This window comes from Aptenodytes patagonicus, chromosome 18 (assembly GCF_965638725.1).
Source record: "Aptenodytes patagonicus chromosome 18, bAptPat1.pri.cur, whole genome shotgun sequence".
Taxonomy (NCBI): Eukaryota; Metazoa; Chordata; class Aves; order Sphenisciformes; family Spheniscidae; genus Aptenodytes; species Aptenodytes patagonicus.
In genome coordinates, this window is record NC_134966.1 from 4020987 (window position 1) to 4042791 (window position 21805).

The 21805-nt window shown below is 42.8% G+C and overlaps 1 protein-coding gene across 1 annotated transcript in view; it reads left to right on the top strand.

Annotated features, from left to right (window-relative positions):
- PAPPA (pappalysin 1) overlaps window positions 1–21805 on the top strand; it is a 179142-nt gene that overhangs the window by 23658 nt on the left and 133679 nt on the right. Inside the window, exon 2 of the mRNA XM_076355185.1 lies at window positions 2303–3371. Coding sequence (XP_076211300.1) covers window positions 2303–3371 — 1069 coding nt within the window. The remainder of the gene's footprint in view (window positions 1–2302; window positions 3372–21805) is intronic.

A 21805-nucleotide genomic window follows, 5' to 3' on the forward strand; every position in this document is an offset into this window, starting at 1 on the left:
CCCCAGACCTGGAGACCCCAGAAGCCTGTTCCAAGGACTTCCAGCTGTCCGTCCAACAGCAGGGATCTTGGATGCCTTAAGAAACAGGTGGAGCAGCTATTGCGTGTGCAGCTGCCCTGTGGTCCGTGGGCCTGCAGAATTCGGTCGCTGGGTGGCAAAGGTGGCAGGAGATGATGGGGGGCATGGCTGGGATGGGTTGACCTTCTATGCTTGCAGTCAAAACAGCCGAGGGGAGTCCCTGGGATTCTCCTGGCCATGTTGAAGACCCGCACCTTCTCAGAGAGATTTGTTGGGACTAGCCCATTTCTGCATCGCTTTTTCTGTTCTCACCGTGTTGGCATTTCTTGGCAGGCAAAAACTCTCTTACAAAATGTCTGACCAGCTCTAATGGTCTTATTACAATAAGTTGAGATTTTTATAACTTTTTTTTTTATGACTTATTTGGAAGAGGGACTTGTCTTGCCAGCTGTCTTCTCATTCATTGTAGTATTATCCACCCACTATCGTTGGACAATACCTTCATTTGAGATTCATAAAAACGCAGACGTTTATGGGCTCTCATACCTCTGAAAATTAATGCTTTGTAGAAGTATTCATTCCATAAAGAAAAATTAAAAAATGCTTAAAAAACAGACTCCAGAAGGTCATTGGTAGCGTTGGCTTTCATATCACGAATTTCTCAGGTAAACATCCATCCCAGCAAATGTAATTTTTTTTAGCATATTTGTTCTTTCCTTCCCTGGTTCTTCTCCTCTCCTTTCTCATGATCAGAAGTAGCAGTATAAACTAGAAGCTGGTTTCGAAAAGGTTTTGAACTGAGTGCGCCCTACAGATGAATAAACACATTACCTTCCGAACCCTGGGATCTCTCTTCCAAAGGAAACAGGAAAAGGGGGAGCTCAGAGTCCCTAGCAAAATACCAGCGTACCAGCGTGCAGAAAAAAGGCCTGTTTAAATTTTTTTAACTTTCCCATCAGAAGACTTTTTTTACAGGGGGAGGAGGAGGAGAGGGGAAGGGTGTGAGGAGAGGGGGGAAGGTGGGTGCTGGGAGAGGGGAGGAAAAATACAGTGAATGCTCCTGTAACCTTTGCTCTGTTGATACTAGACAAGACTGCACTGTTAATGAGTGATTGTTAACAGATGGCTGTTGAGCAACTTAGTCAGAAGCAGAAGATGTTATTTGGTTGTAGTGCTGGGAGGGTTAGGGTGCAGGGGTGAGGTAAGGGGATATTTAGTCTTTTCATGAGGACTGAACTGTCAGAGATTTATGATTTTCGTTTAGGCTTTTGGAAGTGAAGGCTTGGGGGAAGGATTGTTTTCTATGTCCTGATAGTAGAAAGGCCATTTGGTGCTGAAGGCTCCAACGATTATTTTTTCAGTTGAGGGGTGTCCCTGTAGCCCTTGGCCTTTGAGAACTGAAAGATGGAAATGCATGTCTTTAACTTGCCAAACCTATTGTCCCAAACTGAGAAGGTGTGGGCTCTTCCCACCGCTTGGAGCTGTCTGAAGACCGGTTGAGAGAGCTTTAGGTGTGGATCCACACGTTGTCTATGAGAGAAATCATTAGTGTATATTCCCTGCGGTGCACCAAATTGCTATTAAGTGTGTGTGTGAGGGGGCAGGAATCTTTCTGAATGCGTGTGTCCGTCCGTGCATGTTTCTTGCCCTTTCTTGATGTGGTATATACCTTGTTCAGCACATCCAGCATACCAATGTATGCCATTTGCTTACTGATTTTTATTGGGTATGAATTTGAAGGTAGCCTGAACGCATCCGATTCACTCTCTGTAGGATTTGGGTGCTTGATTCTACCAAGATTGTTGCAGCTGCTCAGTGTTTCTCAAACTGTGCAGTACTTAGATTTTATACTTATTTCTCCTCTGGACCTTACTAGATACAGGGTTCATGGGTATGAGATACGAGTGAGATCAACAAGGATTGCTTCTCAAGACTGTTCTTATTTTCAACCAGTGATGTATGGGTTGAGTGAAGGTAAGAAACAAATGCACGGTACAACATTTTGCTGATAGAAATTTCCAAAAGGTTTTGGTTTTTGGTCAGGAATGGGGAATCCCATTCGTACTCGCCGCTGGCAAAATGTGACCTTTAATAGCAAGTCTTAACATGACCTCCCACAATCACGCACTAGATGATTTAATGTCTTTCTTATACACTAACTTTCTAACATATGTAGGTGGGTCTGTGTATATACATATAGAGAGATATAGTTATACAATTGAAAGACTAAATTCTTTATTCTGTCATCCTTATTTATTCATATTTCTTTTTTGGGGGCACATAGGACTATATGACAAATGTTCTTACACCTCCCGTGACCGAGGATGGGTCCTGGGGATTAACACCGTCAGTGACCAGGGGAATAGAGACCCCCGCTATTTCTTCTCTCTGAAGACGGACCGTGCTCGCAAAGTAACCACCATTGCAGCACATCGCAGCTACCTCCCCAACCAGTGGGTGCATCTGGCTGCCACGTATGATGGGCACCTGATGAAACTCTATGTGAATGGTGCCCAGGTGGCCACAAGTGGAGAGCAAGTGGGCAGCATCTTCAGTCTTCTGACCTTGAAGTGCAAGGTGCTCATGGTTGGAGGAAATGCCCTGAACCAGAACTATCGGGGTTACGTAGAGCACTTCAGCCTCTGGAGGACAGCCCGGTCTCAGAAGGAGATCTTGTTGGACATGGGCCAGGCAATTCACAGACAAGACACGCCTCTACCTCAGCTAGTTCTTCATGATAGTTTACTGAATGTGAAAAACACCTGGTCTCCCATGAAGGATGGCAGCAGTCCTCAGAGCAAGTTCAGCTATCATCATGGCTATTTGCTGGATACCAGCCTAGACCCTCCTCTCTGCGGACAGACAGTCTGTGACAACACGGATGTAATTGCCAGCTACAACAAGCTCCCTAGCTTCCGCCGCAACAAAATCGTCCGCTACCGTGTGGTAAATCTCTATGATGACAAGCACCAGAACCCCACCGTCAGCCGGCAGCAGATTGAGTTCCAGCATCAGCATTTAAATGAGGCTTTCAGTCGCTACAACATCACCTGGGAGCTGGAGGTGCTGGAGGTGAAGAACTCTTCCCTTCGCCACCGACTCATCCTGGCTAACTGTGATATCAGCAAGATAGGGGATGAGAACTGTGATCCTGAGTGCAACCACACCTTGACCGGGTACGATGGCGGAGACTGCCGACACGTACGCCACACGCTCTTCAACAAGAAGAAGCAGAACGGTGTGTGTGACATGGATTGTAATTACGAGAGATACAACTTTGATGGTGGGGAATGCTGTAACCCAGAGATAACAGAAGTCACCAAGACGTGCTTTGACCCATATTCTCCTTACAGGTAGGCAATTTCTTAAACAAACATGCCTTTTATGGTCATGTTAATGAATATTTGTCTAGGTATTGATCAGCCTGCTGACTGTTGAACCCTTGTGTTACTGGCATTATGGGCTTTGGAGTTTTAATTAATTTTTTTTTCATAGTATTTAGCTCACATTACAGTTATCCAAATGCAATCTCAGTAATGGTCTCAACAGCATCTTAACATTGAATTGGTATTCCCCATCTAAGCTAAAGAGAGTTAATGCTAAAGACTGAAGCAGCCAACTTTGGGAGACCCATTAGTCCTTGGTTATGAGCAGTATATTGTAGCATTGCACAGTTTATTTTAACCACAGACTCTTAGGAGTGGGGATTAGATGTCATAGAAAGCTCATATGTATTTGGAGAGGGAAGAGCCTCTCAGGCATGGAAGAGAACATAAATACTCTTAGGTAGACTTTAATTCTGTAGGACTTCTTTGAAGGTAGGTAGGTTATTCTGTATTCTTAATGCTATGAGTACGGCTTTCTGTAAGTACTGCTGCAGAGGAGCACCTGAGTCTGTGGGTTATGAGGAGGGAGGTGGGTACCAGGTTCCTGGCAGTGCGGTTGCACACATTGGGTGGGTAATTGAACTCTTCTGCACCCCTTTTTATACATACGAAAATGGGGGTAATGCCACTTCATTGCAAATGGCAGGGCAACTTTCTGTGGGTGGATGTGAGTTTATAAAATCCTGAGCGCCTTTGTTGTAGTTTGAAGAGGGGCTCCCTGAATAACTTGCATCAGTTGAGTACCACGTATCTACAATTACTCCAACTTCCTTTTGATCATCTTCAGATAAGAGTTAGTACGTTTAAGTAAAAAAGTGTTCCCTGTGAATGAGTTAGAAATATAAACACACAGAAGATGAAGGTTAAAGCTGAAATTCTGTTGTCTGTATCCCATGTTACAGGTTTTTTTGGGCAATTCATGGAGTCATGGGGGAAAACAGGAAAAATTTCTTTACTGAAAGAGTGGTGAAACATTGGAAGAGGCTGCCCAGGGAAGTGGTGGAGTCCCCATCCCTGGAAGTATTTAAAAGACGTGTAGATGAGGCGCTTAGGGACATGGTTTAGTGGGCATGGGGGTGTTGGGTTGACGGTTGGACTCGATGATCTTAGAGGTCTTTTCCAACCTTAATGATTCTATGATTCTATGAAAACCACTAGATTGTCAGAACACCCTGTGTTGTCAACACGAAAGTTCAGGTTAAGAAGGAAAGTATGAGCTGTTCTGGAGTCCCTTCCATTATAGCAATTCAGGCTATATTTGTAACTTCCTTAGTAGAGAGACCTTTTTAAACAACATTATCAGCTCTACTGGAGCTTTAAATACACATAATTAAGCTGCAAAGAAATGCTTCCTTTCCAGTTTTTTGGGGTTGGTTTTTTTTTTTCAAACTCCAGTGAGGTGGTTTTTTAAAAAATCCTTATAGCTTAGCTTGACTTCAGTCAGTTACCAGTGAGCAAAGCTCAAATGAGGAAATACTTTAAATACTAATGATTGAAAATACTGAAAGGAAAAATACCAATCTTTTAATACCGTTCAACTGGAGAAGAACACAACTAAGCAAATATCATCAAAGGCATAATGCAAATTGGATTGTTTTAACACCGTAGTTCTGAGAACTCGAGGTGTTAGTTATAACAGCTATGACAATTTTTAGAAAAATACATTATTTTTAATCTGATAGTACCCTTTTATCACTTGTTCTGTGACCAGCATAATACCCATACAAAATGAAACAAGAAAAGCCTTTTAAATTTTAGTTGACAGATTTAAGACTGTGCCTTAATGTTATTCTGACATACAGAGATGTTTCTATTTCAAATGAAGTCTTTTTGCTGCACAGATTGTACTTGCACAAGCCCAAGCAAGGAATTTAGTTCCAAAATCTGAAGTTACTTTAACACAGCATAGTTGCTTTTCGTACGCAGTTACACGTTCCTTTTGGAGACAACCACCTTGCTGAACTTGTCTGGAGGATTTGCATTTCATGGCATTGAGCTCACAGATCTTCTACATGTTCATTTTGGCTTGAGAACCACCTCCTCTTGACTGACGCACTTAAGTCGGTGAAGGAGGCCTGAAGGTCCTCTTCCACAGTGTAGAGCCTGAGAAAATCCATAGATCCTCCAAACATTTTTTTACAACAGTTAGATTTCATTTATTTGTCTTTGCACAGACATTGTAACGCAGCATTGATCACTGGCAATGAAACCAAGAAGGACAGTAGAAGATATTCTGTCCCTCTGGAGCCTTTATTTGGTGGCTGATGTGCTTAGGCTGAGCTCATACCCACCCCTACGATGGGTGTTTGCACTCAGGATGGCAAAATACAGCTATGAGGCCTGTGGACTTGATCAATGAGGTTTGTAAGGCTGAACACTGCTTTGAGTATTTAGGCTAACAAATACAGGTTTAGGACAGTGGCTTTGGCAGCAAAGCCTTCATTGACTAAAAGGGTGAAGAATCAAACCCTATGTTTGGCTTTGGTATTGCCCTCAGCATCATCCCCTGAGAGAGATTTCCATGCCAATTAGTGACTCAGTCAAAATCTGTGACTCAGTTGGCACCATCTGGGCCCATTTTGCATCACCAGCCCCTCTTGTCATCACTTTCATTGGCAAAGAGTCCTCAGTCTCCTCTACTGCAGGCCTTGCACCACATGAGTGAAGACATCTCTACAGCCACTGAGAGCTCACATCTAATTCCAGGTATTTCCTCTGCCCAAGTTCAGTCTAACAATAGCAGAAGGAAGGGAAAAGAGCCCTCAGTCTGGTGAGGCATCAAATAAAACAGGTAGATAAGATGAAATGGTACCAGTAAAAAGTTTCCTGAGCTTTGTGCTGTAAAGACTCTTCACAGCCTTCCTTGGTACTGGGGGGGGCCTCAGACGCTACTGGGTTTCGTTCCTTCTACACCCTTAGTGTCAGCAGTTGCATCCAGCTGTTCACCATGCAGAGTTTATTTCTGAAATACTTGTGTCCTTTGGAACCAACCAAAAAGTGCTAATGCTTGATTAATGCTGTTATAAACAGGAACCCTCTTCAGTGCCTCTTCATCCCCAAAAGAAGATGTATCCGTTTCCAGTCACTTTCCTTCTTCTGAGTGTCTCAGTTCCAGCCCATCAAGCCTCCATGCTGGGTCAAAGTTGCTATCAGTCTCGTTACAAAAAAATCTGTGGATGCTTCTTGACTAAGTGCAACCACAGATGTGGTATCGCTAGAACAATTTCAAGACACCTCTGATCTGCATTATAAGTTTCTTGTGATCCCATTGGCACCTTGGACAAAGCGCTCAGGTACTTTGATGGTGTCCTACGGTCACTGTGTTGTTCAACTGTGGTGACCTTAGAGCTGATCCCAGCACCAGAGGTGGGGTTTTTTTTTTTCCTCTTCAACCTCTCTTTCTGGCATCTCTCCAAAAACATTTTCCTCCAGAGAGCTGATACTCTGTGCCATAGTCAGGTAGCGGGGATGTTGGTGCATAGAGATTTAAGTACAGTGGCATATCCGTAAAGAAGTTTGCCAGAGGGACAGTTCAGAGGGACCGCACCAATGGATGGGGACTCAGCTCTCAGAGCTGCTCAGCAGAAAGCTGTAAACATGGTGGTACCAACTAGATTCTCTCTCATCTTTTTTAATAGCCTACGAGGAAAAAACAAAAGACTGGTTATCATTAGCCACACAGCAGGCTTTATCCAAGAACATCTGCCTCGCTTCTTTTTATTAATTTCATGAGAGTGGGACAAAATGTGTTTAGTCCCAGCACAAGATTTGCAAATATTGTTCAGCTTTTCTTTATTTCTGCAATTCTGGGAAATTAGAACATGCTAAGATCATACAGTCTGGCCCAATACAAAAGAAAGGAGCAAGGATAAACACACTTGCCAGAAAGACACATTCCTTGTGTTGTTTGGGATATTGCTGGTTACAAAATAGGAAAGACTTTGAGCTCATGACACCTACCATGGCTCCTTTTCAAAAAACTTGAAACGAACAGCAAGGGATCACAGGAAATCATGCTCTGTAAGTGCCATTTGATGTGGCAAATTCTTGCACCATACTATGGTTAACTGAGCCATTCCTTTTATGTAATACTGTGCTTGTACATCAGGCTTCACCACAGGATCGCATGGACAGATAAGAAACCATCCCCCTTGATGCCTTCTTAGGAAAATGCTGATGAAATTCCTGAAACAGTAAAAGCTACTGGAGTGTCTTCAAACTCCCTCAATTCATACAATCTACTGAATACTTGCTGGAAATCCCCTCGGAATAACTGACCCCGGGGACAGGCTTTCTCAACATCCGCATGTGTGCCCTAAGGGCCTCTGCAACCCTTCTGCTCTGCCTAAACAAGGGGCAGGGATGAGCTGTACACGCTCCAGAGTCTATTTGCAGCACCTGCCTGCAGACTCAGGGTGACACCGAACCAAAGAGCTGGAGTCCAGTGTGCTGCTGATCCCACCCTTTTCTGTGGCCTTTTCCAACGCTTGTATTGCGCAGTTCAGCAAAGTTTAGTGTTGCATCACATCAGCTCGCTCAAGATTAAGGGCATCGGGACATTCCAGTCGTATGTAAATTAGACTCTGAATACATGTTTGAACAATTTGTAGCAATTTCCATGGTGGTTTTGAACAGCAATGGGTACGGCAGAGCCTTGTATGAAGAGCACACCGTGCTATGCCATGTGGATGGCAGCAGTACCATTAAAACCAGGAGGTGGCTGGCTAATCCACAGCTTAGGTCAACCTCGTACAGGTAACTGAGCTGTGGCTGCACTTCAGGGCTCCTCCATGGAGTTTCTGGTCAGATCAGCCTATTAACTCTTTTTGCTTCTCTTCCACTCCTCTTTTCGTGAGGCTTCTTTGCAAAATATGGTCAACTTACTCTGGCGGAGGGAGGTATACATAATGCCTTTTTCTAGGAGCTAGAAGAGTTGTAAGAAATACTCCTTGATCCCCAATAAAGGATTAACTTCCACCTAATCCGAAACACTAAAAAGAACAGAAGAAATTCATCAAAGCTCTTCAATTCAGGAAGCTTGAGAACTTAATCCCCTGCCTCGAAGAGACCATTGTGCAGCTCTTGACATCAAGGATTCCTGAATTCACACAGGTATCAGACAGACATATAGCAAATACCTGAGTTTTTGTCTAGGGATTTGGCATTAAATGTCCAGTTCTTTAATTACCAGCCCCAGGGCTGTTTAGAAGGTGGAGAGGTAACACTCTCAAGGACAGAGTTGCTGTATCTTGGTAGTTGTCACCCAAAAGCCAAGTCCCGACAGGAAATCCTCTGTTCTCCCTGTTTATTCTGTCCTCTATTCCAGATGTCAGGGATGTTAATCAGCTGGGAGGAGTTGCATCTGTTCCCATGCTAGCAACTGACATTTATAAGTCTAGTATTGAATTCTGATATAGACAGGACTTCAGTACTAAAGAAATTATTTCTAAGTATACGATTGCACACCCTAGAAACAGTAGGAGTTTGCTCAATGTAGCTTGACCCGCAGTCATCTTTTGCAACAGTTTTTTTCAAGAAACATTTTTTCCCCGAGACTCATAAGACTCATGGTTTCTTTCATGGACGTTATCCATTATGTAAAAAGATCACTGTCTGGTCAAACTGCAGGATGCTTGGAATGAAGACAGCCTATAAAATCTATGGAGTAAACTATCAGAGATCATTAAGAATCCTTGTGGGAGACGATAGATTAAAGTCTTATTATACTCTCCAGCGCTAATGCAGACCCATTTGGCTCTGGCTCTGGAACCCCACATGGAAGATTTGCAAGCGCAGAGTCTGCAGATTTGGCATGGACTGAGTTTGCCCCTCGCTGCTCTGCAGCACTGTGTCCTCCAGGTCCGGCTGCCCTGCGGGCACGGACGCTCTCCAGCAACCCCTTACCAGCCTCTGTTTAAGCAAACAAGGTGAAGCTCATCCCCTTCCATGTTCTGAAAAGTAGCAGTGTATATAAGCTGTTTTATTCTCTTTGCTGATCAATTCAAATTATACTGTCTTACACACAGACCCACAGTTTGGTCACGTCCAACATGCCTCTTTAAAGCGCTATGGGGCTTTGCATTAATCACCCTGGTTTTCTCCCATATCCATTTGTGTACAACCTCTCTTCAGTAGTGGGTGTGAGGTGCCTTCTGCGTTTTTAATTAGTGGCAGCTGAAACCTTCTGTAAATTCAGGAGGTTGCTTTCACACAGAGAAAGATGCAAAGCACAGGCTATTTCTGTGGCAAGCTTAACCAGGTGCCATACCTGCAACCATTTGCAATTCCCATCCCATCTTTCAGACTTATTTTCTGATAGGAATTTAAGTCCAATTCTTGCAAGCAATAGCTGCCCCTTGGGGAAATACAGACCAGCCACCTCCATCACGCTCCATTTACAACATCCATGAGCACAATGCATTTGACTTTGCCTCTCACGTGGATTGCTGGAGTTGGGCAAACAGTACTTCAGTTGGGTTTTTTTTTTTCCTAATGATCCCTTCACTATTGCTGCCAGTGGAAATGTACAGAAATCTTTCAGAAGAGATGATGCTGACTTGTGCTATGTCCTGGGGGAGTTTGCTCTGTGCAGCCACACTTCAAACCCTCGGCATTACTGATGTCTTCATGTAGTGGGTTCGCAGGGTTCAGGAGAAGGGGTGCGAAGGATAAGGTGAATTTTCTTTATATAGTCTCAGCTGAAAATGTCGATGTGAGCAGAGGCATGAATACTGGCCTAGCAGCTCTGCCTTTGCCCGATATCTGTGAACTTAATGCAGGGGGAGAAAGCCAACCCAAAAGTGTGATTACTCAGAAAATAGCAGTTTCTACAAGTAGTCTATATTTTTGCATAGAAAAATACCTTTATGCCACAGAGGACTTGCCTGCAGCCTCAGTAGATGTGATGGAAAGATTGGGAAAAGGGGTGCAAGTTCTGAGCAGAAGAAACAGATAATACTGTGCCAGTGCTATGATTTTCAGAGCAATGATGTTCTTGATGTAGCTGGGAGAGCTGAAGCTTACAAGTAAGGCAGGTTTCAGCAGCAGGGGGGATGTCTTTTCTTAAGCCAATTAATAGTGTTAGGGAAAAAAGATAATAATACAAAGAAGGGATTTTATGAGCTTGAAAACTTGTCCTTTTTTCCCCCAAATTAAACAGTTGATCCGGTAAATAAAAAAAATTAAGATTTCTCCCAAGAAATCATTGCTTGTGATTTTTTTGGTAGTCTGTCTTTTTTTAGCTTGTTGGCCCGTTGGGGGATTTCAGAAGTATGAGAAGGAGTGTATGTCAGGGGATTTGGGTATGTATGTATGTTTAAATTTGATAGCTGGAACAGAGTGAGGAGGGAATTAACTATATGGAAAGGTGATGGAAAAGAGGAAGGTCTTGGAAAAGACTGAAGGAGAAAGGATGCAGAGGCAGATCTGTAGGCAACAGCATGAAGCACAGTCTGTGTCTATTGGCCCTTGTTTGAACTTCTTTGGCACCAGTTCCTGATGTTTTAAGTCCCTGTCTGCCTCCTCCCTATTCTGTCTTCCTTCTTTCCCCAAGGCAGGTCATCCCTTCAGTATAGGCTCTCTCCTCTGCCCAGTTTGGGCCTAGGGGAAACCCAAGAAGTGGATGTCTCAGTTTATCTTCTCTTAACTGCAGCGAGAAGCATTAATTGTCCCTCAAACACCCCAGGATCAGGACAGTGTGGAGCTGTCCCATCACTTTTGGGGCTGTCCCATCACTTTTGCACCTGTCCACCACTACGATATGCTTGTGCAGAGTGACTGGCGAGGCCAATTTCAAAGTACGTGTGATGTCTTCTCCATTAGCTATATGTCAAGACACCCATTGAAATAGTCATAAAGAGTCCTAAAACTTTCTCTGTGTGCATATTTGAGAAGGATGAAGAGTGTGGGTGATCAGAGGGGCTACAGAGAGTTGCTGGTAATAATTTCCTTCGAGCTGTCAGGAAATGCAATGATGCAGAGCCTCACAACAGATCTTTTAGGATTACTGAGATACTCTGGAACCACTTCAATATTTGTAATACGTGTTTATAAAAGCTGTGTTGTAAAAAAGTGTGATGCTGATAGCCATAGTCATTTTTCATCCATTAGGGCCAGATTCATTGAGAAATAGGATGGATATATCCCCACCCCACAACCTGGTAGAGTGTTTAGACCAGGAGTACAAACCGCTACTGTCAAAAGCAATTCTGTGTTTGCTTGATTGCAGCCCTGGCTGAAGCGGAGTTACAGGACCCACATACAGTGGAGGAAGATTAGGAGCACTTGCTCTGCTGGGGTCAATGAAATCCTGTCCTTCAATTTTGTTCTGAGTAGATTTGCAATTTTGGAGTTTCTCAGGGTAACTCAACTGAAACTACCTAGTTTGCACACATAATTTCAGCACTCCAAATTAACATAAATTTGCAAGAAAGTATTTTCAGGTTCATTAATAATGGATAGGTGGCTACACCATCGGAGTGCTTGTTCTCAGCTTCCAAAAGGATCAGGGTGAGCTGCACTGAGGAAACTTCTTAGAGTACTTAAATGTTTGGGGTATGAAATTCTAATAAACCTCCAAAAAGCCAGGAAATTTGGAGTGAAGGCTGAAACTCCATACCTAGTGCACCCTACTGGGTCTTTGTATTTCAGAACATGTTATGTTTGTTCGCTGAAATATTTCCAGTATGGAGCTCTTTAGGGTGGAGTTTCACCTTTAACTCTAAATTTCCTGGCATGCGTGAGTTTGAAATACATGCTTAACTTTTCCCCAGTGCTGTTTTTCATTTTTAATTTCCTTTTTGTTTTAAAGGAGGGACCCTGCTAGAGGGACCCCTGCTAAAAAGGGACCCCACTGAAACCAAGATTAGAGGTTTTGGCCTAATTTGATCTTTCTGAAATTCTTCAGGAGAACTAGGTTCAGCAAATTTTTTCTGCTGTTGTTTTAAAGACTCTTGTGGCCAATCCACCCCAGTGAAAAAGATCGATAAAATCTACACCCTGCAGACCAATTATTTTAGAAGGTACCCAGATGTTTGAGTAGTATATAACAAACCTTGGAAACATAGAACATCTCATGTAAATTCTAGCTAAAGATCTGGTCACGGCCATTGATATGTGTGAGCTGTTTGTTGTGAAATGTATTATTTCCATTAATTCAATAATTGCAGAAGCAGCCCATGTTTGCTGTTGACACTTGTTGGGTTACATCAGTGATGGTAAAATAGTGGAAACAGCAGTGGTTTGGAATGACAGCAGTGGCAATTACCTGAAATGCTTTTAAAAATAATTTTGGCCCTAGACGTTGAAAAGATGTGTCATCACTGATTTGTGTGAGGGCAGCTTCAGCAGGGTTGAATTACAAGGCTTTGGAGAATGAAATTCTTTCTGCTGCCTCAAAATGCATCTTTTGAACTATATTGCCAGTAGATAATATGGAATAAATTTGCTTCTCATGCTATAACCTTGTTGTGTCAATAAATTGAGGACTTCAGTGAGAAGCTGTGGTAGTTAGTTTCCCCAGCGCAAGACTCTGTTGGTTTTTCAAATCATTCCCATCAGCTTTGCAAGGAGAATTTATCTTAGTGAAATGTCCCTAGGGAAATTTGAAAAGTGCTGAAGTTATGTGGCATTGGCTTTGTAAGTGCCTGCAGCCTCAGACCAGGTGTGCTGGTTTCCAGAGGAGTTGAGGCTCCCGTACCATTTCCCTACCAACTCTGGCGATGGCTGTGGCATGACTTTGCATGGAAGTCCCTGAAACTCAGCAATTCTTGAGGATTTTCAAGAACTTTAGTTCATGCAGATGAAAATTCAAAGTGAAATTAGGGGAGGATTCCTGCTGCCTGGGACCAGGTACTTTGTCACCGACCAGCCCCTCTGTGATGGGACTGGTACCCTTCAATGCTGAGAGGGTGATGAACTCCCTGTATCCTCTGCTAAGCTGAATATTTCTCATTCTGACACATAAAAGCAATTTGTCACTTTACTGGGAGACAATATTCCTTTCCTTTCACCCTTTCCAGTATGGCCCCATCAACATCCTTGTGTTGTATTTCAGCCTTGACTTTGTAATACGGATCACAGCTGGTTGGTTTGAATTTCCCCTGAGTTACCCAGGATGCTGCTGAAAGCACAGGAAGAGCAGAAATGCTTTAATCAGTTAAATCAATCAGGCAAAAAAAAGTAGACTAGACCTTAACATTTACCCCGTGACCTTTGATACTCGCTGCGATGACGTCTTTGTTCTATTTCTTTAAGTGCAAGAGTTTATTGGGACTTGGCAGAAGGGTGGAGCGAGGAAGACACAGGAGGGGGGGGTTGCTGAGTTAAAAAAGGAAAAAGAAAATGTCAGTGAGAAAATGGAAATACCCTGATGTTTCTCCAGCCTAGTGCTGGAGTTGGTCTCTCTCCCTCTGTTGCAGGGAAGGGGCTCCTTTTCCGTTAGCTTGACTATGGCCCTATTTAATCGGTTTGCTCTGACACGGAGCCAAGAAAGGGCTTTGCTGTGTGATGCCGGGTCCTGCGTGCGTTCAGGCGCCTACAGCTGTTCCCTAGCAAGGGTTGGCTTTTGACTACTGAGGTATTTTTTTATAGCCACAGAGGGCAACTATTAATAGATGAGATTTACCAAAACACAGAGCTACGCAGCGTGGTGTGGAGGGGAAGAGGGAAACCTGTGTGATTTATGCCAGGAAAATTCCATGTCGAAATTATACTGAAAGACACAGTAAAAATGGATATGCCGAGAAGGGGATTTAATCTGTTGCTCGGGCCATGCCAGCATTTCTTCTCCATTAAAGATCTGCCCCATAGCATGAAGTTTGTTGCTGAATTATTTCTTCAGCATTGAACAGCACAAATTATACAAAGGATAAAGATAAGACACATAGACAGAAAATACCAGTTCTTCTGAGATGTGATTAGACTGTGAAAGAAATACCAAAAGGAAGCAGAGGCATTCCTGACCCTGAAGACATTTCAGTTTGATCAGACGTGGGATTAGGGGTAAAATGTGAAGAATTCCACATTGTGTGGTAGGAACGAGCTGATCAGGAGTTTGCCTCTTTGTTTATTGATTCATTTCTAATTTCCGTGATACGATGTAATGAGACTTGTGCCCTTGTCAGACTCGCAAATTACATTCGTGTATCGAAGAAGACAGGTTAGGGAGCGTTGAGCAGAAAGGAGTGAGGGTGTCAATTTAAGCTTCTTTTGCAGTCAGAGCTCAGACATTGATTAAATAACATAAAATCCAGATGATATCAATTAATAGACCCATCACTGTAATCATCTACACATTTTTTGTGCGCCTTCCAAAGGCACAAAAGGGAATTATATTCCCAAGACAAGACCCCCTGACTATCAGTAGCGTGTGGGTATCAAAATCCCACACTTTGAAAAGCTTTGCCTTAAGTTGTGTTGTGTTTCCTTGATTCATTTATTTGTTTTGTTTAATTAAAAATGAGACAGGGAGAGATTAACTGGTGAAAAATTCTAAGTAAATAGAGAAATATGATACACTCATTTAGAGAACATGGGTAGACCTCAAAAAGGCCAGAGCTTAGTTTGCTTCATGTGAGCATCAGAGAGTATGGAAATGTTTCCAAACTGTCTGAACTGCTTAGGTTTGCAGAACTGGTTGAGAACAATTACAAAACAGCATTTTTCTGTGATCTCCTGATTTCCATGAGCTTGATGATTCCTGTCTTCAATCCCAGCAAGCGTAAATGGAGACAAACATAGGCATGCCTGAGAAATATTAAGAATTACATAAACTTACATTATTCGAAATACCTGAATATGTTTGGGCTTGGCATTTCTGGTTAAGGGTTTTTATTTTGCCTTCACGTTTGGCTTGCTTTCTGTTAAGGACTAATTCTGCAAGTTGCTGATTCCTCCCAAAATGTGTAGTCTCGATGTTACTGCACTAAGTGCTGAGCATAAGCATTGGCTATTTGTAGTTGTTGCTCAGTTAGTTCCTTAGGGGAACAGTCATGCCATCTGCTCGCAGCAGGTATAGACACACAGCGTAGGCACGATTTAGAGAATTAAATCTTAAAGTCTTTATAATTGCTGGAGAAAAGGTAAGTTCTTCCACTAGGATTCAGAGCGCCTAGGTTAGAGGCTGAAAATAGCTATGTAAATGCCATGCACAGTTTACATCAGGCTTCCCCATCACACTGCATTCCTTAACAGTCATTCAATCTTTTCTATTTTTATGTATATAATGTTGTTCCAAACGTATGTTATGCTTTCTGTCTGGACTAAGTTACATATCCCAAGCTCTTTGAAGTCCGTAGAAAGATTGAACTCCCAAAAACTTTGGTCTTTGGCTTGGATCTCTACATCCAGAGCACGAGTGAGGTCGAGAACCTTCCTGAGACGAAGGGCAATAGCTAAGAGGAAAGCTCCTACAGAACAGCACTGCACTCAAGTAGAAGAAATGTTTTGGGTAAGGATTGATGGCAACAGTTCACAGCATTATGAAAATTACTTCCCTTTTGCCTCCAGCCTTTTTACCATGACTGTGTCAGTGCCAAAACCCAGAACTCACTCACTAATTCTTCCAGAATTGATCGGTCATGATAAACTTCCAAACACAGAGTAAAATGCTTCCGTCAGACACATCAGAGTGTTTCTCCCAGTTTGCCTGAAGAAATCTGTGCTGTTTGATTCCCCTTCCCCTGCACCCAGCTGGATTCAGAAAAGGGCTAGGAGTTCCTGGCTTCCACCTCATACACTCCGAATTCCTCTACTAGTTTTACTTCTGGGGATAGATTTATTCATGTGTTTTTGCTTCAGAGTGTCTTCTTTTGTCTTAAAAATGCAGGCTCAAATCTTTAGCTATCCTCATCTTAATCAGACACAAAGTTCTTTTTTTTTATCCCTCTGGGAACAATACCTGAAGCATTTCCAGTTTTTGATCTAGGGAAGCATCAGGAGGAGATAGCCCAAAAGGTGGTTCCGGGATGCCTTCTCTTCCCCCCCAGCTGAATAAGGCAGCATGTCAGGTTTTGCAAAGTTCTTGAGATGTACTTGAGCTGGCAGCAGAGGAGTTGTGGAAGTGAGGGAATTCATAACAGCCCCCCTCTGTCTTTGACAGGGAGCTGCAAGGCATTTCATGCTAACATACGTTTTATAAATGCAGGTTTGTATAATTCAGGGTCTATGTGTGGGAAACAGTGGACGAAAATGACAACCTGCAATTTTTGCTGGATCCTTTGCAAAGCTAGTCGTGTAGGCATCAAGATCTGAAGTCCTGTAGTAGTTGTTAGTGACATGTTACCAATAAATTATTGCAGCAAACCAGAGCAAAAGTTGATATGTGGTTGAGATATGCAAATAGAGTGACAAAGGGTGCAAATATTATGGCGAAGTTAAACTGCATGGCCTGTCTATAGCAGTCGTACTCGTGGCAGAAGTTGGTCAAGAAATTTGCCATAAAGGAAAATTAGAGTTTTCCCTCTCTTGTGTTAGTATTCGACAATGGAGAACAGACCTTTGCATTCTCGTAGCCCTTTGCAAGAGGTCTGTGTTTGATTCAAGTGGATCCACAGGCTTGTGGTGCCAAAACAGGCAATTTCTGCACTCATGTCTGAAGGCCAAATATATGGGTATGATTTCCTATAGTTTACTGTTACATGCTGGATCAGTATTGTACGTTTCATAAGCTGCCAGTCCAATTTTGTAGGGTCTTGGGAAATGTGTCCTCCAGGGAATACTTACAATCAGCCTTATGTTTTGGACTTACAGTGCCTGTTTTCTGGTACACATGTCAGCAGATCCGTATGTGAGGCAACCCAAATGTCCTTCCATCCGACTAATAACCTGGGCATTAGATGCCCACTGTTTACTTAAGCGGTAGAAGGGGTAGAAGACCTTCTCTGCTTGATATATCCTTCAGTTCAAGAAACGTCCGCTCTCAGAAGCACGCATGTACAATGGTATTTGCTTTACCTTGTATCCATGCAGAAGTTGCAGGTCCTGCACAGGTTTAAAAACCAGAAAGTCTAAACGTTCTTGAGTGTTTGGAAAAGACACATTTACATATTTCCTCCTGCTGCTTGTCTCTGGCTCATCAGAGAGAAATGAGGGGCAGGATTTTGATGTCAGGGAGTTAATTATGTTAGCAGTATCTGTTACAGCCATTGCTGCCACGTTTCGTCTCCCAACAGTAGTTGCTTGACAAAGTCACGATCTACTAAGTCCTCTCTCCTGCTCGCTCTTTTCCTTTCTTTCTGTCTTCCTAGTGAACAGGAATAGAAATTAAAAAAAAAAAATTAAAAAACCCAAAATTGTTGGATTTAGAAAATACACTGTCCACAATATTTTCTTTCTGCAACTCTGAACTGTTTTCATTGCAGGTGTGTTGGTGTTTCTGCCAGATCACCTGACAATTTACTGTGGATTCTGGAAACTTCAAAGCTGAATGTTCTTATGTGAAATTTCTGTTTCAGCAACTGACATTTTCTGTTTCCTTGTAATCTCTTCATTGCTGGGAAAGAACAAGAGTAACCAGCTTTTGTAGATCTCATAATATTTAGTGGTTCTTTGACTCTGACTATTCAATTTTCTTTTTTTTTTTTCCTTAAAAAAATGTGTTCAAGACTTCGCTGTTGAAGATAAAGACTTGCTGGTATGATCCATCAGTACCCCCTGAAAAAAACAGAAAACAAAAAGAGCTAAATATTAGTCCTTTGTTGTAACAGGGAGAAAAAAATCTCATGAACTCTGAAAATGTGAGGCTTTTAGTGCCAGGGCACAAGCTTTTCTTGGTTTCCCTGAATTGAAGTCTCCATCACCAGACTGTGTTCCTTGTGATCTCACTTTGGTGTCTCCTACCCTTTCCTGCATAAGATGAAATAAGAGGAAATTTCAGCCAGTCTCATTTGAATCAGGTTTTCATTTCTTTCTCAGAAAAGAGGAAAATTGGGATTATCCTAACCATAAGCCATTGATGATCTGCCCACTGCAGCAGGACCAACTTTATGCACAACCCTGCCAGGAGGTTAAGAAATGAGATTTGGAAGTCCATGAGTTGTAAAAACAAAAACAGAAAAGAAGCGGCATCTCCAAAGCAAAAGTGATGTTTTGCAAGATGCATATTTGGACTGGTTATTTTGGCCCATCAACTCCAGAAGTATTTGTAATAAACATGCTAGGTCCTTTGTGGTTATATATGATTTTATTTTATTTTTTTGCTGATGTCGGCCTGATTCCAAGTCGCCCTTCATTCCAATAGCAATGTATATCTCACTTTGTGGCACGGGGTTTATGTGCAGGGAGGATTAGTGTCAAAAAGTGAGATGAAAGGAGCAAAGAATTTGATCTTGTTCTTTTTTCATCCTGCATTTTTTACTGCGTGTTGACTAGGGAAGATGCTGAAGGACCAGCCCCTTAAAGTCCCAGCTGCACACCTCGGCAGGGACGGTGCCACGTGTCACCCTTCTGCAGGAGCTGTGACTAATTGCAGTCTAACTGCAAGCACCCCAAGGCCACAGTGCTCTCTACCCCGACCAGTGTTCGGCTTCCTAAAAATCCCAAATATTCCCACGGTAGGTGACCCCCCAGAGCCCACCCAGGCAGGGTCCTGACCCATCCTGCCTGCCTGCGGTTGCCTGCTTACAAGGGCAGATGGCACAGGTAGATGGAGCCCAGGACAGAGCAGTATCCACACAGTAGGGTAACCCCATGCTTTCCATGGACTCTAAAGAGGGGACACAAAGCGTTTCCCAGTGCTCCAGAAGTTCCAAAACCTGGGTCACTCCAGCCGTGACTCCCAAGGGTCATGCCAGCCAGGCACTTGTTTGGGCAGGCTGCAAATGTGACCTCAAGCCTGACCCCACAGCCACGGAGATGGAGATGAGAAAGACAAGGCTGGAGTTGAATATTAGTAGCGGAAATTATTAGACAACTTTAATATAGAGAGTGGCTATGAGTTACTCCTATAATTAAAGAAAATTCTGTGTCAAAGCCTCAAGTCTCCTCTTGATCTCTAACTTCCAGTCTGATTAACAGAGGCTCTACCTAACTCTTGACCTGATTCCATGGAGTGATGACAGGCTGCATTCCTGGGCTCTGGTGCTTTTCATAAAAAAATCAGGTTTGTTCTGGTGACTGAAACCAAAATGTCCTTTATTTGAACTGTTGTGCGGTGTGCTACGCACGTATCTGTTGGTTGTTCTTGGAAGCTTTGGGATGAAAGGTGGTATGTAAATGCCAAATATTATTAGAACGGTGGCTGCTCGCTCATTGAAAGCAGAGCCCTGGTTCCACAAGAGAATCTGTTTATGAAGTGAATGTGCTACGTTGTCTTCAGAAACAGTGAAGCCGAGGGATTCAGGAAGGACCAGCTTATTGTAGGGAGCTCTGACTTTCCATCTGCTGAACATCGGACCTTTAGGACGTTTTTGGAGATTGTAAAATATGAGGAGGAGATTGTAAAATATGAGGAAAAGATTGTAAAATAAGAGTGAAGGCTTGTAAAATATGATTAGTGGCCACCAGCAGAAAACGTAAAGGATCAGTAACATAAGCCACCGCTTATTTAAAAGAAAGATGATCCATATTATCACAGAACATAGGCTCAAGAGATCGAGTTTCTAATCCTAGCTGTCACCCTGAATGATTTTGTTACTTTGAACAAATTACTGCATTTCTTTACCTCAGTTTTCCCATTCGGAAGACAAGGAAAATTATTCTGTTTGCCTATTTCATGGCTTCTTCAGTCATGGTAAAATTTCTTGAGGGGAGGCCCAGCGCAAGGGTTCTTGTCCCGCTTTAGTATCACTTAAGCCTTTGGACGGGGTTTGGAGCGGTGCAGAGGGCTTGTGTCAGGGCTTTGACCAGAGTGGAATTTCTCTCTTCATGTTTAGGAAGCATTTTGAGGCCCAGAGGGGAAGCACTGTGGAAGTGCCAAGCAGTATAACTAATGGTTAAAATAGCCTAAAATATATATACCTTCCTACAGTGATTTAAATTCTCGAGTATACGTGAATGAGGTTTGCTGCAGCCAAAAGAGGTTTTCATAAAGCGGCAAAGGAAATCTGTTTTAACAGAACGGGTTCCTGAAAATATCCTAACGCCACTTCTTTCTTTATCGTTTGACTTTTCTCCTTGTTACAATGGTTCAGCCTGTAGAGTCTGGAAAAACATCAGGGTAACCAGGGCAGAGGGAATATCAGATGGAGATGAGGGATGGATAAGAGACAAATTACAGTACATTTCTCATGGGTCATTTGGCTCTAGTCTTGAAAAGGAGAGAGAAAAAAAAATCCAAAGTAGTAAAAGAAGGAAAAAGAGACAATCAAAACAAATAAACCTGCCAGTGCTGCTGATTTCAAAGGTCTGTGAAATGTGCATATATGCTTCATAATGCTTTGCTGTTTTAAAGAGATGCGTCTTGAAATGTTCCATGCTTTAATCCTACTCACTGTCTCAGAAGTTAATTGTACAGTAAGATCACAATTCTCTTTGCCAAGGCTTTCCCTTTGTTTTCTTTTTTCTTCCTGCAAGTTGGCCAGCCAGCATATCTTTTCCTAGTTCTGTGTAGTCGGTTAGCTTAATTATTTTTTATGGTTGTGCGAGGAAACGGGGCTTTTCAGTTCTTGCTGCACAAGTGAACTCAAATGTTGCTCCGCTCTTGGACGTAGACCTTGCAAAGGAAGAAGGCTCAGTGATCGCATATTTATGGTCTGTAGCACTGCAACTCTTTATAAACCTACATAGAGGTTATATAAAGGTGGGGTCTCTGGTATAAGAAGTGGGCAGTAAACCCTGGGAGGATAAAGGGAGAGAGGGAACAAATAATTTTGTGTACGTTAACAGCCACCCCAAATTTCTGCCCAGAGCTCAGACAGAACATGTTTGACATTTGAAAATTTTTGCATCATCTTTTTCCCCATTCTTTTTCCCTGAGCCTCTACTCTTTCTTATCCTGGCCAGAACCAGCAGCAAAAGTGCTGGGGGGGGGGGGGGGGGGGAATCCATTTTCACTGTATTTCTGAATCTCAGCCCAGGTTTGTGAAGGATTTGGCAAGGATTTACAAACTTTTGAGAGAATCCGTGTGGAGATCTGAGGAAACCCGCCTCCCTCCTTAAAAAAGCAAGTTGCGTTGGCCAGAAATTGGGCAAAAATTGGTCGTTTCAACTGAGGTTTCCTTTGAGATTTTGGATTTGAACGTGAAGCTGCACTTTGAGAATCAAATTTTGCTCTGACTAACTCTAGACTTACACTGGAGCAAATACATCCCAGTCAGAGCTGATATTTCTGTGCAGCCCAGTGAGAACAGAAGTTGGCTCAAAGTGCAAGCTCATATGAACCAAACCGAAAGAGGACCCAGAGCTAGGTTTGGAGTAGTCTAACCGTCAGGTTTCTTCCAACCTGTTGCTGTGGTTCAGCCCAC